Genomic DNA, 16,302 nt, shown 5'->3' on the forward strand with positions numbered 1-16,302 from the left:
CGTTGTAACTGTACTGAGACCTTAGAACTCATATCTCAAGGTGGATGGCGCATTTACGTTGTAGATGTCTTTGAGTTTCAGTGACCACTTAACACCAGGTGATCTGTGAGCTCGTCCACGTATCTAAGCAATAAAAAAGTCAGTTCATCTACTGGGTTCTCTTTAGAGGTCACTTAGAGGTCCAAACGTGCTGCTGATCTCGCTTTTGGGTGAAGTATATATGTTGACATGAGTGTGTTTCTGTTGCTTCAGAGCGGGGGCAGTCGCGAGGCGGAGGTGCAAGCGGAGGACGAGCAGACGTTCCTGCAGCGGCAGGTGGCGGCGCTGCACGCGCTGGGCGCCGCCCCCCCGCGCGCCGACTCCCCGCTGCGCGCCTCGCCCCGCCCGCACCAGGTGCGCACCCTTCACCCCCTACTATATACTACGTTATCCAGAATGAACCAGACGCGTCACACTCGAAAAATTAAAAAGGAGTTCGATGTGTTTTTTGGACTTCTATTTACCAATACTAATGACCCCCCTCTAGTCGAAATGCGACCATAATTAATTGAAATTTTAAATTTGAACATTTTTATGATTCTAATGTCAAAGACTATTATACTTCTATAACCACAGATATCGCCAAGATTATATTTAATCTATTCTCAATTTGACCACAGATTAGCAATATAATAGATAAGCAATAAAAAAGTTTAAACAATTAATACTATGCATGCATGTGTGTCAAATACATGGTAGTATGTGTCATGTTTGTTTTATTGATTTAATGTATTTTTAGGCATAATTTAATTTAAAAAAAACATTAACATCCTGCACTCCTTCTCTATATTCTCCATAAGTGCGGAAAATTTCACACTCTTTCATCCGCGCAATTTACGTAAAAAGGGGTACAACGTTTTTGCTTCACGTATTATAATATATTACCGATATAAAATATTCGCTAGCCTGTTTTCTGCGGTTGATCCGGTTGACGTGATCGTATTTGAATGTAAGGTTATAAGTGAGTGATCGTTTCATGGTTTTTTAATTTTTCAGACATGTTTTCTAAACTTTTTTATGAACCTTGTTTGGACGATAACGGACATTAAAAACTAGAAGTAACTATATCGACACAAACATTTGAATTTGGATGGTATCGGAAGTTGTGTGAAATAAAAAATAAAGTCAAATAATGAAACAAGTGTTTGTTCATTCTAATGTGATCAATTATCCGAACAGTCAGAGATCGCGAGGATCGGCGTGAGTCCGGGCACGCCGGGCAACGAGGGCGTGCTGGCGAACTTCTTCAACTCGCTGCTGTACAAGAAGACGGGCGGCGGGGGCGGCGGCGCGCGGGCGGACGGCGCGGGGGGGGCGGCCGCCGCGCGCTCCGACGCCGCCGCCGAGCTCGACCGCCTCACGCGCACCAAGCGGAGCCCGCTCGACCTCAACTCGTCCGACTGCTAGGCGAGCGCCGCACGCTGCTAGGTGAGACCCCCTCCCCTTGCCCCCCACTCGCACACAGACTCCAGGGTGGCGCGTTTTGATTTGAAGGGTGGGGTAGCCGTTGTAACTATACTGAAACCTTAGAAATTATATCTCAAGGTGGGTGATGCATTTACGTTTAAATGTCTATGGGCTACAGTAACCACTTAACACCAGATGGGCTGTGAGTTCGTCCACCCATCTAAGTAATAAAAAAAAAATTATTGAAGTTAAACTTCTAATGCAACTTCCAACAAGGTTGCGTTCAATGTTTAACGCTACCATACTAGAAAGAGACAGAGCAAGAGTGAATGCGTGGCACTCGAACGCATGCGCGTAGTATATCCGGACAGCGCGAGTGTTAGCAACGAATAGCGCCTAATATTTTAATGAAGTATTTAAAATATATATCTACATTTATTTTTCTATCTATAAATTAAAATATATTTTTTAGATATACAGTCAGCATATGACAATGTTGTAATTTCTGTACTTAAACATAAGTTGCTTACCATTAAAACACCTCTGTTACTTATTAATATTATCATTAATTTACTCCTTGATAGATCTTTATCTTTAACGGTCGATGATAACTCTGTAGTTTCTAGGGTCTTGACTAAGGGCCTTCCTCAAGGCTCAGTATTGGGTCCTATTCTCTACAATATTTATACCCATGACTTGGAATCTTCTTTTAATGGTAGTATAAGTGTTTTGCAATATGCTGATGATTTACTTTTATATAATGCCAGTCAGTCAGTACAAGAAGCTAGTGTAGCTATAACATCTAATTTGTGCCTTTTAAAAAAATGGCTGGATAGTAATGGTTTGGATTTGTCTGCGTCCAAAAGTAGTGTTGTTCTTTTTAGTCGAATGCGACGTCCAGCAGAACCTAATGTTTTTTATGAGAACCTTAAAATCCCTGTAAAAAAAGAAGTAAAAATTTCTTGGTGTTGTTTTGGACTCAAAACTCACAGGCATTCCTCATTGTAATTACGTAGTTTCGAAATGTGAACGCAGCTTGAACATTTTGCGTTGTCTTTCGGGCGTTTGGTGGGGTGCTCACCCATTTTGTCTAAAGCTACTTTACAATGCATTGATTAGGAGTGTTCTTGATTACGGTACTTTTATTTTAGAGCCTGGCAATATTTCTGCCTTTAAAAAACTTGATATAATGCAGTCAAAATCTTTAAGAATTGTATGCGGTGCTATGAAGTCAAGCCCCATAAATGCTTTACAAGTAGAATGTAATGACCCGCCTCTGTATTTACGCAGACAATATTTATCGGATAGATATGTATTCCGTTCGTTTCAATTTTCTAATCACCCATTGAGATCAAAGTTGAATTATCTTTGTGAACATATAAACACATCTCCATATTGGAAACATAAGCAGCCTCCCCGTCTTGTAGTAAGCTATAGAAAATTCTTATCATTAGAGTCTCCTACCCACTGTTCTAATTATCTTCCTCTATTTTGTTTTAGTTATGACTCTTTAATTTTGAATCCGAATGTTAATTTAAATTTTCTTAGTTCAAATCGTCATCAATCTAATTCTGAATTCAAATCCCTTGTGAACGAAAACTGGCAAGGATATCATTCTATTTTCACCGATGCATCTAAAATAAAAAACAGTTGTGTTGGTATCGGTGTATATCATCCCCAATACAAGATTGTTCAAAAAGTGAAGTTCCCTAAAGAAACATCTGTATTTACGGGTGAATGTGTGGGTTTATTAAAAGCTGTAGAATACATTTTACTAGCTAAATTGAACCAAACAATAGTTTTTTCTGATTCTAAGAGCGCTCTGCAGGCTTTAATGAGATTCCCATTTAAATCTCGTAATTCGAATCCCGTAATTCTAGAAATAAGAAATATAATTTTTCAGTGCATGAATCTCAATTTAAAGATCAGCTTTGCTTGGATTCCAAGTCATTGTGGAATTAAAGGTAATGAAATAGCTGATACCTTGGCCAAGGAAGCTATAACTAGTGGGGATGTTTTCCCTTTTAAAAATTATACATGTGATTTGGTGAACTTGTCTCAAGATTTCCTTCATTCTAGTTGGCAAAGTAGCTGGACTGAATCAAGCCAGTCAAAAGGGAAATCTTATAGTACTATTCAACCCACAATACCTTCAAAGCCGTGGTTTTTCAAAATTCATTTCGCTAAACGTGTAACAACATGTCTCATTCGCATGCGATTGGGACATGTTTCCACTCCAGCCCATCTTTTTAAATTCAAAATTGTTGATAATCCAGCCTGTGATTGCGGTGCTGAAGTCTGTGACGTTAATCACATTTTCTTTTCTTGCTCTCTAAATGATTGCTCTTCTTTCTATTTAAATTTGATTTCATTACGTATTCCATTTCCTACTTCCATTATGTGTCTTTTATCTATGAATTCTCCTAATGTATACAGTTTATTGTCTTTATTTATATTATCTAATGATGTACATATTTAATTTAATCTTATTTATATATGTATCTTCATATATTCTCTAACTTTCCTAATCTCTCCATTGCGAATCCGTTCAAAAAAAAAAAAAAAAATTTTTTATTACGTAGTTCCCAAGCTTTTATTTTGCTTTGTGGCAAATGTGCAAGCCGCGCGAGCCAAAATCAAACAGAAGAAGAAGAAATTAAAATATATATAATATAAATGTTGAAGATGTCGCATCTCTTATACACGGCATTCCCTATTACAAGAGCAATCTCATTTAAGAATGAAAAATGAAGAAAACCCCAACAGCTACTACACATTGAAAAATAAGTTTTACTACATTCACGTGCACCAAGTTGCACGCCCACCGTTTCTTTTTTTTCTCTTTTATTTTTATCCAGTTTTTCAGATTATTATATGTTCAATTTTACCTACCATAAATACCTATTTAACATATTTTTCCAACAAAATTTTCCAGGTACATAAGTGAACTTTTGGACGCCCACAGAAGCGTCCCCACCGCCGGGAGCGAAGCTTGCGCACGCGCCGCGCCCCCCGCCCCGCCGCGCCCCCCGCCGGCGCCCCCGGGCGGCCGTCGAGCTCACTCGGTTTTGGTTCAGACAGAGATTTAATGTTTTATCAAATTTGAGAAAATAGGTATTCGTGACGTCACGGTTGTGTAAACAAAAATGAAATTTAATTTGTAAAACTCCTTTTCAGTGGAGCCTGTTTTATTGTGTACTTTTGAAGGCAGCTCAGATACGACCGTGACCGAGTGATCTCAACGCAGCCACGGGACTTTCGATCGAATATAAACACTAATACGGTGCAAACCGATTTAGCAACCAGCAAGTGAAATTGTATTGTTTATTTATGAGATACTAAACATATGGGAAGGCAAAGGAGTGCTTTAGAAAAAAAAACCGTTTAGGTATGACTTCCATAAAAGAAGTGATAACCCGTTATTACTGTTTAAAATATTTCACATCGGCACTTTATGCAGCATCACAAATCTCCCGCTGCCTACTGAACCCTGGCGCTCCCGACCCGATCGAAACCTTCATAATAACCAACGGTTTTTATTTTTGAAATATTTGTTTATGATATTACAAAATAAGTATTTATTTATTTACATAGAACGAGTTTGGAAATGTGCACTGTTTTTTTTTGTTTAGATAATTATTACGTTAATTATTAATATTTTCATCTGAGATTAAGAAGTTCGTGTGTGTGATCTTCTGTGAAGACTGTTCAATTATTGGACTAGTAAAAATTGTGCACAGCGGAGTCGCTCGGGCGCAACCATCGCCGCGAAAGTGGTCTTTGTTAACGTGACGTTCTAAATTCGCGAAAATAAAGCATTTAAGATAATCTCTACTTCGGATTTAGTAGATACTATATAGTATTATTTTAGTAGGCAAATAGAAAGACATGAGTGAACGAAGGGAATGTGATACAATTAGTTAATTTTGAGAAAATGGGCAAAAAACTTTTGTTACTTATTTTTGAGATATTATTGGTTTGTGGCTGTTATTTTTATGTTTTTAAACGTGAAATTATAGCACTTCGATTTATTTACCAATATGGAGAAAGAAAATGAAAAAAAAAGAATAAGAATATTGTTTTATTGAAAAAAATACTTTATGTGCCCATGTCACTTTCATTCAACGTGATACTTTTTTCTTCGTCACATGCAATTTCTAAAAATAGCCTTTAAACCTGGAGATTCAAGGTCTAATATGGTTTATAGGCAAATAACACCTTCATTCAATGTAAAAAGTCAAAAATCTTAAAAATGGTACTTAACCCCTTCACACACTCGTGTCTTCAATTCGTAATTACATTGTGCAACGAGCAATGTACGTATTCCCAAAAGTGAAGGTGGCTGGTGGAACTGCGACACCAATGAAATTATGGTCGAAACATATAAATGGTTTATAGGCATAGCTTGAAATGTAACAGTATCTATAATTCAGCTGACGCCCGGAATAATTTGCATTACATTGCCGGTTAACTAAATATAAATTTGTTTATGCCTATTTTGGTGGATGAAGGTAGTTTTGAATTTTTGATACGGCTTTACTCTTTACGCTCTATGCGCGTTTAAGTAACCAATCGATTGCACAGTTACATAACACAAGAGCAGGTTGGTGAGATGTTTGGGTAACCAACAAAATCATTTAAAAAAAAAAAATATTTATTACAGAAAAAATCAGTTTCCTTTGGTCTTTCAATATAAATGTCACGTTAACATAGACGATTTTATATATTACTTATTGCGTTTTTATTAATATGTATATTTGCTCATGTGTGTTAATTTATTGCTTTTCTCTCGATACGTCAGATTGTAATGGTGACCTTTACTGTGTATGTAATCGAAATTATCGTAAATTTTAAATGTGTTATAATAAATTTATTTATTGGAGATTATTTAAAAAAAACACCAATCCATACTGTATACTGTGCGAGTGTTGTGAGAATGAAAAAAAACATGTTCAAACCTGGTGCAATACTGAACATTCCAAACTTGGTTTGGTGCTTATTACTCTAGTAAAAAAAACACTGAATTACATTTGAAGTTTCATTTAATATTCTTGCCCTTTTAGCTCTCTCGAAACTTAAAGGTCACTATTATTTTCTTTGCTCAGTTTATTAACCCATTAAAATATCGTATTGTCTAATAGAAATAATGTAATGTAAGGAAGAGTATTAAAGGTTAAGTGACAATACCGGGATCATAACGTATTAGGCGTAAAATTAAACGCTAAGGCAGGTTTCTGAACGAATTGCTGATTTTCACATATAATGCAACAATCGATTAAAGAATCCCTTTTATTGCTTGCTAAACAACTCTAATGATAACCCACAGTCGATACAGCAACACACAGTAGGTAATGGAGAGTTTAAGTCTTCGTTTTCCAATTAGCCATGGTTAGGTGACCGATTTGTAAACTAAAAGGAAATGACTTAAATGATCAATTACTTCACGAACGAAGTGCCTGCGACCCACGCGAAAGCGGCTAGAGTAGACCGAGACCGCGGGAGAAACCTACTGGCATTTGGAAAAGCTATCCATCACGTATCAACAGAGAGGCGAGCACGATTGACTATCGAAAAAGTATTCGTATCGCTATCCGGAAAAAAATGTATAAAATTTAAACAGCGCCCCTACCGTTCGTAAAAACAATTAATTTGAGCAGCACGAATGAATTTACTCACTTTCGTTTCGCATTCAAATCGTCACTTTCTCGAAACTCGATACTTATACTCATAATCGAGAACACGAAAATTGTTTTGACATACGGTAATGAAAATCTCGAAGGCTCGCTATCGAGTACTAACTGCCGTCTAATGTAATGATCCGTTATACACTTACTTAACGAATTCGATAGATTTTCGTGCTGGACGTACTAGGTCGAGCATCGCAACCACTACTGTCTTATTTTTCGGGAACGTACCGTTATAGGCAGCCGGCTGTATCGTGTGCAACAAAACGAGACTGGAATCATTGCGATTTGAAACGCTTGTTAATCGCGAGCCAAGGCGTCATGAAATTTGATGAGGTTGGATCGTGTTATATCACTTACTGTATAATGGTCTATTTAAAATATGTACTTAATAAATTAACAATGCAATTCACGTAAAAAACGATGTCTATAATAAACGGCAAAAGCATAGCTTTTTATAAGTATTTATATCAAAATAACTTGGGATTTACAAATTAATTTATTAATAATTGTTAGCCTAGGTATATCATATTTGATGCGTGATTCTTGCAGACTCGCCTTAGAACTAACTCGGGGTTAATATCAAATCGAAATGAATTTTCAAAGTGTCAACATACCGAGTATTTTGTTTTGCTCACTTTAAAATATTAGTAGTGATAATACTTCTGAAAAACAGTTTCTAAATTAATAGTTATTTGTTTAATTGAAATTTTAATTAAGGTTGGTTTTATGAATTGTTTATCTAGACGACATGATGTCGTATTGGTAACACAGCTGAAGTTTAATTGTGAAACTTTCTAAGGACATAAATTCGTGATTTCTTTATCATTATGAAAGTCTGTCGAGAAGGAAAACGCTTATATTGATCGTAAAATTGTAAAACAATAAAAAAAAGAAATTTTGATACGAAACGTTTGTACGACTAACGAGAGGCATGGCGCGACTTAGCTGATAGGCTTTGTCTATTTTTCTATAAAGGATCAAGTTAAGTGGATAAATATACTGATATAAAATTCTGGGCTTTGAAAATAGCAAAATCCTAAGCTGATATCGGACTACAGGATTATAAAATACCTTTGTTCCAAGGGGCTCATATTTGTCTATCGCTTATGCTTTAAATAATAATAATAAAATATAACAAAAACGCCCACGGAAAAATAACCTTACTTTGAACGGTAAATAACAGCTTAAAAACAAACTTGAATCGCCAAGCTTTCCTAATTTATTTGCGGAGCTATGCTAGTGGAATGGGATGATTCATAAGCTATTTGGATTTTTTTTAATTATTTTTGAAAAACCGATGCAAAACTAGTGATAAATTAAATTGCACATTTTTAAATGAATAATTAATATTTTAAATTCGTTCTTTATTAATGTCAAAACTGTATGATTAGATTTCTTAAGACTATTAAGATTAGTGAAGTTACAAGATAAGCGTTACAGTGTAATGGACATTCATGCGTGGATGATGTCATCGTCATGGTGACATTGCAGGTTACAAAAGCGGTAGTATGAAACTGACGTCAAACTTTTTAAACATACATATTAAAAAAATAGTTTTACGGTAAAATATTTCAATTAACCAGTTAACTGTGCTTGACGAGAATACTCGTCATGGAGAAGCTCCATGGCTTTGTGTCTATATCTATTTTTAAATCTATACAAACTATATAAATTTAATAATATTCATCATGCGTAAAGCGTAGTGTGACCATTGGCTATAATTTTTTAATTTTTTTAATGAAAGAAACAAATTTTCAAAATAAAAGATGTTTAAAATAGTTTCAAGCCAGTCTAGAATAAACAGAAACATGGCACACGGAGCGACACAGTGAACTAGTTAATACGAATCACAAAATTTTTAAAACAACAAATTGTACCGTAAAACTATTAATATTAATGAAATGCTGTTCAACATTGCTCTTTTAGGAATCTGTTCTTTAAAATATAGTTTTTTTTTTGTTTTCTACTATTTTGTACTAGTCAAAGTAACGTTTTTTTTTTCATTTGTTTTTCGTTTTTTTTTCTGTGATAAGATTTTTAGAACAAAGCGACCAATATTGAATTGTTTGTTAGCCACATAGCGTCCTCTGTTAGGCATTCGAATTTTCACTATATGATTTATATATTTTTTTTTAAATGACTTTGATTGTCACTGTCAGAGAACATGGGCATGTCTCGATTTATTTTCCTAGGCACTTTATTAATGCTTTAATCTCCGAAATATTAAAGAGTGTTAAATATTTGAAATTCAATTATACATAGAGTACCATAAATCGAAAACACAAAAAAGACAGTTCTTGCTTCGATTAAAACTAGTTCAATTTCTTTTCTCTATTCAAATAGATTCCGCTCCTCATTCTGTAAAATGAGCATTTAAAAGACGGTGCCAATGCCAATTTACCCTTTCTTCAGCCGTCATTTTTACACACGCTATTGAAATAAAACGTGCGAGGGAGATGCAGATATCAAAGCAGGTGATGTATAGAGATGACGTAATGAATATCGTTGTTTTTTTTAAACGCCAATACGGTTTTTCTACAGAATTTGTTAAGGCTTAGTGATTTTATTATTATATTAAAATAATTACATTCTCAAACGAAGGTTTTTTTACGCTTCGCCGTAGATTAAATTCCAATATATAACATAATCAATTTAGTTGAAAATAATATTTAAATAAATCTTTTATAATTTAAGTGAAGTAATAAATAAAGTAATACGTTCAATGAGCGATTATAGTTGTAATAACGTTTAATAACGAACGGTATTGTTTGTAATAAAATGATTACTTTAAAACAAAACAGTTTGCATCAATAATGTTTTTGGTGACATGCTTGTTATGTTTTCGTTCTAAATAATCTAGGAATGTAATTTACTAAAAGCTGCAGAATCGGTTAGAGTAAAATTTGGATAAAATAGTTCACAATATGACATATGATTTTAGCCTAAAAAGTTCAGATTCAGGCAAAGCGTAGTCCGCGCTGGGCTGCACTTTATATGTCCATTTTAATGCTGCATGCCGCAAACTTCTCGACAAGCACGGAAGCATTAAACGCCCGAGTTTAAGATACCCCAAACCATCCGTAAACTATCAGATTTAAAAAAAGATCATATCTATAAGATCTTTTGTTTTGTCGGGCCTTCAGTATATCGATTAATTGACACATAATATAATCTGTACTGGTGAAGGCCTAGCAAAATTCAGAATAGACCATTAAATGTTTCGGTTTGAAGGGCGTCACAATTGGTATTACGTCTGAAGGTGGGTGGCACATTCACACAAAGATGTTCGTGAAAATGCGAGATCAACCATGAAAGTAATTTTAAGTTCTGTAGTCCCTATTCTGCAGCTGAATCGCAATCTGTTTTCACTTATCTCTGTAATTTATTTTACAGGCAGCATGAAGTGGTTATTGTAACTTGTTTTTTTTTTTTAATCCCGGGAATCGCTTTTATAATAATATGTGAAACGGCGATACTGTACAGAAATTAAATTTTAAAATAAACTAGCGCAGAAACTGTTCTGAACGCGGAGGTGTTTTATTGCATGTCGCACGTATTTTTAATACGAATACAAAATTCTTTCAACAGACAAAAGATACCGACCAATCAGAGCGTTTCAAAAGAAAAAGTTTTCGGCAAATTATTACTCATTGGTAACATGGAATAATCATGCTACGATTTTTTTTTTAGGAATAGTCTATAAACCAAAAGCTTCAATCAGCGTGAAATCGAAGGAATTAAGATTAAGGGTCCGTTCACACAGACCGGCTCGGAGAGGAGAGCAAATTTTATCACGTTGGAAACAGAGTTTTGAGTAATTGCAGTAAAGTTTATTTTTGCATGTGCATATTTTTGTCATTAAGAATGCTTAAATGCGCTGGGTATGAAATAATAAGAGGAGCCGACCGGCTCCGATTGCGCGGTCCCTTTCTCGCTCGGGTAGCTGCTTTCAGATCTCTTCCACCCGGTCCATGTGAAATAGTTGGCGGCTCCGCTCTGGCCAATTCTAAACGTATACGATCCGGTCTGTGTGAAAAGAAAAAAGCGGGCCGATGCTCCCCGAGCCGGTCTGTATGTACGGGCCCTAGACATCCGTACTCTCATTGTGAATTTGTTTTGCGGGTTGTTAGTACAGAGCTAGCGCTCATAAATATTATGAGTATTATCTATGGCTAGCGCACCGCTTCTGGTCATACAATCAATATTCGTTATCAGTTACGAGTGAATAAAATGTTTTTGGTAACTTACACAAGGCTTTATTTCTGATTATTTTTTTTAGCAATATCGATTGTACTACGTGACACCTATAGCGTGATTCGAATCTTGGGGTAATGTTTCCAAATAAAATGTAGCTAATGCAGGATTATTGCCAAGATGAAGAAATAACATCGTAAATCAAATGTTAAATAACTCAGTTCAATATATTAAATCCCGAATAAGTATACAAAACACAATTTTCTCAAATATTCATATTCGTTTAGAGTCATTTATAAGCTCACAGTCTATACTAATAATTTCATAAAAGAGGAGATACGGCATGGATCTAATTTCGTAATACAAGTGAAATTTCGATCTCGTGTTGAAACATTCGTAGCTGATGGCATTCACGTTGTGATGTCTTTTGGATGCAGTAACCGCTTAAAGGTATATTTATTTATTTATTAGACTTCATGTAAAATTTACATTGGTGGACTTAATGGTAAAGGCATTCTCTACTAATAAAATCAAATACCAATCAAATAAAATACGATCGATTGTTCGCTGTATATTATGCTTTCTTGTTGTGTTGGAAATTAGATACTATTCACTGAAGTAGGAAACCTATGGAAATGAAACGTCAACAAAAAATTCGTGCCACTGTGACGTCATCTGGCCACAAAACATGGCGGTTTTAGTGCTGCCCAGAAGATTTTAACGTTAGTAGGTTTTATCGATAAACGTTCTTGGCTCATTTTATTTTAAATATTGTTGAGTGAATGTATTTGTAGAATTTATACTTTAATAGGAAGTAAGTATATTGTTATGTGCAAAGATGATGTGATTTAGATATTATGTGATATCTAAGATGAGTTCGTGCTTCAAATTTGCCAAGTAAACGATATGACGATTTTTAAAATTTGCTACACTGATTTTATAAAGTTGTCGTTTGCCGCAAAACATAAAGATATGGCGTAGTACAGTGCCATCTGCCCATTTCTAGCATGCTGAATGTTATCGTATTTTGAGTACGTGTTTTTCTTAGACTATTACAATCTATTTTAATTGTTTTGCTGACTCTAAAGTCCGTAACACACTACCGCAGCGCACCTCAAGGAAGGTACACCGCACCATTTGAATCACTCTCACTTGAGAGTGGTTCAAATTTTAAACTTAGCAAGGAACCGCCTGATAAAAAAAAACACCTACAGAACATTTATTCGTTAATAAAATTACAAACGTCATTCCTTGTGACTTCCTCTCTAAAATCACTTAATTATTAAATATTTAACGGGTTGACAATTGTGTTATAAAACTATTTTATTTAAATAGTTCCGACGACTTTCTTGAGATCCTATAAAATATGTTTTAATTATTATTTTTATATGTTTTAAGCATGATAAAATAAGAAATTTTATATAAGCAATCATATTAAATCGATATCAAAGTCAATAAATAATGTACAACCCAAAACAGACGGCCGAACTGACGTGACAATGACATTTGGCGCGCTAAACATGGCGGATTTTCGGCCTCATTAGACGGAGACGGAGACATTTACGTATATTCATGTTTCATTTTATGTACGCACTGAAATACTGTTATATTGTTTTCCTGCGAGTTAAAGTGCTGAGTAAGAACGAGATAGATATATGTTTATGTGTGTGCCTTCAAAATGGGTGCTATTTATATAAGCAATTGTACGTATAGAACAATATGTCGTGTCCCTACTATATAGGTCTATGATACTATTGCTGAAATTGTTGACGTTGACAATTCCATAACAAATTATAACAGTAATCAATGTCATTAGAATCATATGTCAATCGTGACTGTCCACGATCAGAAGTTACAATTGCTTGCCAGCTTGGTATCTTTAAAGGTTTACCTTGCTAAAATAATTATTTTATACAATTACACGAAATTCGATCATGTGATAAGTGCCGTAGTATTTTTATATTAATAATTATTGTCGGTCAACTATACGAAGTGCTCTGAGCTAGGTTCTATTAATAGTTTTTTTTTTATATAATTTGAATATGCTGTGAAAATTTCATGTAGTGACCAGTCTAATTAGATTTTGAAGTGGCGACTGCTATGGGGCAAAGTCCGAGCTCAATGAGGAACAAGAACGGTCGACACCGATCGTTCAGGAGTTTCGTAAGGCGAAGCAAATTGAACAAGTCTAGCTTGAGCCATACGTTCAGTTTGCCGCCTTCAGAGGAGTATCCGGAGCTAATGAACATCAATGCAGCAACTGAGGAACAGCTGATGACCCTTCCGGGCGTGAACAGGCAACTGGCTCGAGAGATAGTTCGCCACAGACAGATGATAGGTCGTTTTAAGAGAGTTGATGACCTTGCATTAGTCTCAGGTAAGTCTACAGCCTTCTCATTAATACTATAAAGTATCTTATTGTTCATTTTGCGCACATAAGAATCAGCTATTTAAACAAGGTTTGTTAAACTTTGAATGTGGAGATCATGAAAACACTTGAATAAAAAAAAACAATAAATAATGTAAAAATTAAATCTAGTAATCGGTATTAAAGAATCCTTGACATCGTTTTTTTTTGCAATCAAAGTGTGTAAGCAATAAAAATAATAATTGCTGAAGACTCAGAAGCTCAATATCATTAGTCTTTTTTTACATGTTTTCATAATTTGCTGAATTATCAAGTCATTTAATCTTACAAGCACAACCTGTGTATGAAATGGAGAAAAATCGAATGAGTTTTGTAGATAAATTTTGTTTTTCCGATTTATCATTTCAGCTTCTTGTTACTCATCTACATATTTGTTTGGAAAGAAGTGTTCATTTTAACCAGTATTCAAGGTTGCACAGTACACTTACAAGGTTACTAATGTAATAAAAAATAAGTGTTTTTGTCATATTGTTTTAATGAATGGAAAAATAATACTAAAATAATGAAAGAAGTAAATCATACAACATTTAAGTACTTATGTGTTGAAATAGGAATGATATACAGAAACCTTAGTCATGTCATTTTCACAATTCAGCAGGCAAATGACTATAAATGTATCATTATAATAACATGACAATGTTGTGTTTCAAGTGAAAAAAGAAAACATTTTTATGAAAAAATTACAGTTGCATTGTTTTTTACTTTCCTTATATAGACAGTGCTACTACAAATTTTAAGATAAAACATATACACCCTTTGTAGGTATTGGAGCTGATAAACTAGAATTACTGAGACCAGAAATATGTACGCACACAAGGAAACAGTTGTCACGGGCCAGCTCCTGTGCACACTCATTAGATAGCATACGTTTGCCCTCTGAAAGCAGACTATGTTCTATCAATTCATCCAGTGTGTTCCAACTGCAGTGTGTGCCTGGACTCAACCAAGAATTAGCTGCAAATATTGTAGATTACCGTAATAGAAAAGGGCCTTTCAAATCATTGGATGATTTAATAAAAGTTCGTGGTATGGATATTGTCAGGCTAAGTACAGTAAAACAACACTTGAGCCTGGAGTTACGTAAATCTGAAAGTGTCCAGCACTTAACTAATGGCCATGTAAATGGATGGAACGATGATAACATGCTCCAACAAAATGGAATTTCTCCAAAGACGCCACATCGAAAAAGTTTGTCAATGCCAACAAAATTGACGTTACCCAATGGCTTTGCCACTGCTCCAGTAAATGATATTCTAGATTTACTCTCAGCTTATTCACATAGGCCAGTTGTGGAGGAAGTTTTCACATATGAAAGAGATGGTGTTCGGTGCTGTCGATTGGCTTCTTGGAATCTTCATCAGCTTAGTATAGACAAGATATCGAATCCTGGAGTGAGAGAGGTGATTTGTCGAACCATTTTAGAAAACAAGTAAGTTCACATCTTTATAAATACATGCGTTATAAAATGGAAAGTATTTACTGAAAATAATTTGGTATTTACAACTAATGCGAAGTGCTATTTATGTCCAATATTGTGTGTTATACTATTGTAAAATGCCATATAATAGTATTTTTCAATTTAGATGAATTGAAAAAAATATGAGCAATTATTTCTGTCAGGAACTCGAATTAAAATACTGGAAGTATCATGATTTTTGTCTAAATATAAATATGAAACAAATATTGTCAAATGTCATATCATATGTCTAGAAACAATACTTTTATCATTACAAATCAAATAATGAATTTCTATTGTTGTCAAGCTGTTGATATCGTAAGCTTTTTATCATTGTTCTCCATGTTAATATGACAAAGCAATCTCTACTCAAGATATTAAATGTTACGAAACAACCAATGTGATCTTGTTTTTATTTTTTTTTAATTAACAGTAGTTAGTATTGAACTTTGACCAAAAACATTTAATAAAATAATTATTACTAATATACAATTAGAACTGATAAGAGCATAATAGTGTTTTAATTAATTATATGACATGCTTCAGTAGGCGAGTAGATAAGATAACTAATTTCTGTTCATTTAAAAATAAAACAACAGAGTTGTTTCCAAAAAAAATTAATGAGTTTTTATAAATTAACACCATTTTTTAAAAATTAACAAAAAAAAAGTTTTTTGTCTGAATTAGCACATTTTGTCTTGCACCTGACCTTTAAACATTTATTGTTGTACTACTGTGTAATAAATATGATTATATTATTACAATTTCATACTTTATGGTACATGCTTACTCTCAACACTGTAGAGAATGAAACATGGGATATATCCCCATTGCATCAAACATATCTATTACTGCCAAAGGGTAACGAGCAGCCCAACATACAAACATTATTTGAGGTTGATGCTTCAATTGGGACTATAAGAGCTGTAACGGCTCTCATTCCTAACACTTCAAAATATGACTGCTTTAAACCAAAATAAGGTAGACTCACAAAACCAGTACATAGGCACGCACAAGCTATGCTATTCTCTTATAACATAGACAGTCTATGTACAGAATTTTGATACATCTTAATAATGCAATACAAAATC

The 16,302-nt window shown here is 34.6% G+C and overlaps 2 protein-coding genes and 1 long non-coding RNA gene across 3 annotated transcripts in view; 2 read left to right on the top strand and 1 right to left on the bottom strand.

Moving 5' to 3' along the window:
* The window catches only part of Dlic (dynein light intermediate chain), a 37,041-nt gene extending 26,383 nt beyond the window's left edge, over window positions 1–10,658 (top strand). The window contains exons 7-9 of the mRNA XM_028183566.2: window positions 253–393; window positions 1,219–1,467; window positions 4,382–10,658. Of these exons, the coding sequence (XP_028039367.2) occupies window positions 253–393; window positions 1,219–1,446 (369 nt within the window). The 3' untranslated portion in view covers window positions 1,447–1,467; window positions 4,382–10,658. The remainder of the gene's footprint in view (window positions 1–252; window positions 394–1,218; window positions 1,468–4,381) is intronic.
* On the bottom strand, window positions 1,917–3,776 carry LOC149503073 (uncharacterized). Its single transcript, XR_016325827.1, has 3 exons — window positions 3,430–3,776; window positions 2,459–3,322; window positions 1,917–2,383 (listed from the first exon to the last, which is right to left on the bottom strand). It is a non-coding gene; the product is annotated as an uncharacterized LOC149503073 (long non-coding RNA).
* Window positions 10,659–13,101: 2,443 nt separating the features above from the next.
* The window catches only part of LOC114249833 (endonuclease/exonuclease/phosphatase family domain-containing protein 1), a 29,541-nt gene continuing 26,340 nt past the window's right edge, over window positions 13,102–16,302 (top strand). Inside the window, exons 1-2 of the mRNA XM_028183540.2 lie at window positions 13,102–13,704; window positions 14,518–15,184. Coding sequence (XP_028039341.2) covers window positions 13,428–13,704; window positions 14,518–15,184 — 944 coding nt within the window. The 5' untranslated portion in view covers window positions 13,102–13,427. The remainder of the gene's footprint in view (window positions 13,705–14,517; window positions 15,185–16,302) is intronic.

Source organism: Bombyx mandarina, chromosome 04 (genome assembly GCF_030267445.1).
Source record: "Bombyx mandarina strain Sakado chromosome 04, ASM3026744v2".
Classification (NCBI taxonomy): Eukaryota; Metazoa; Arthropoda; class Insecta; order Lepidoptera; family Bombycidae; genus Bombyx; species Bombyx mandarina.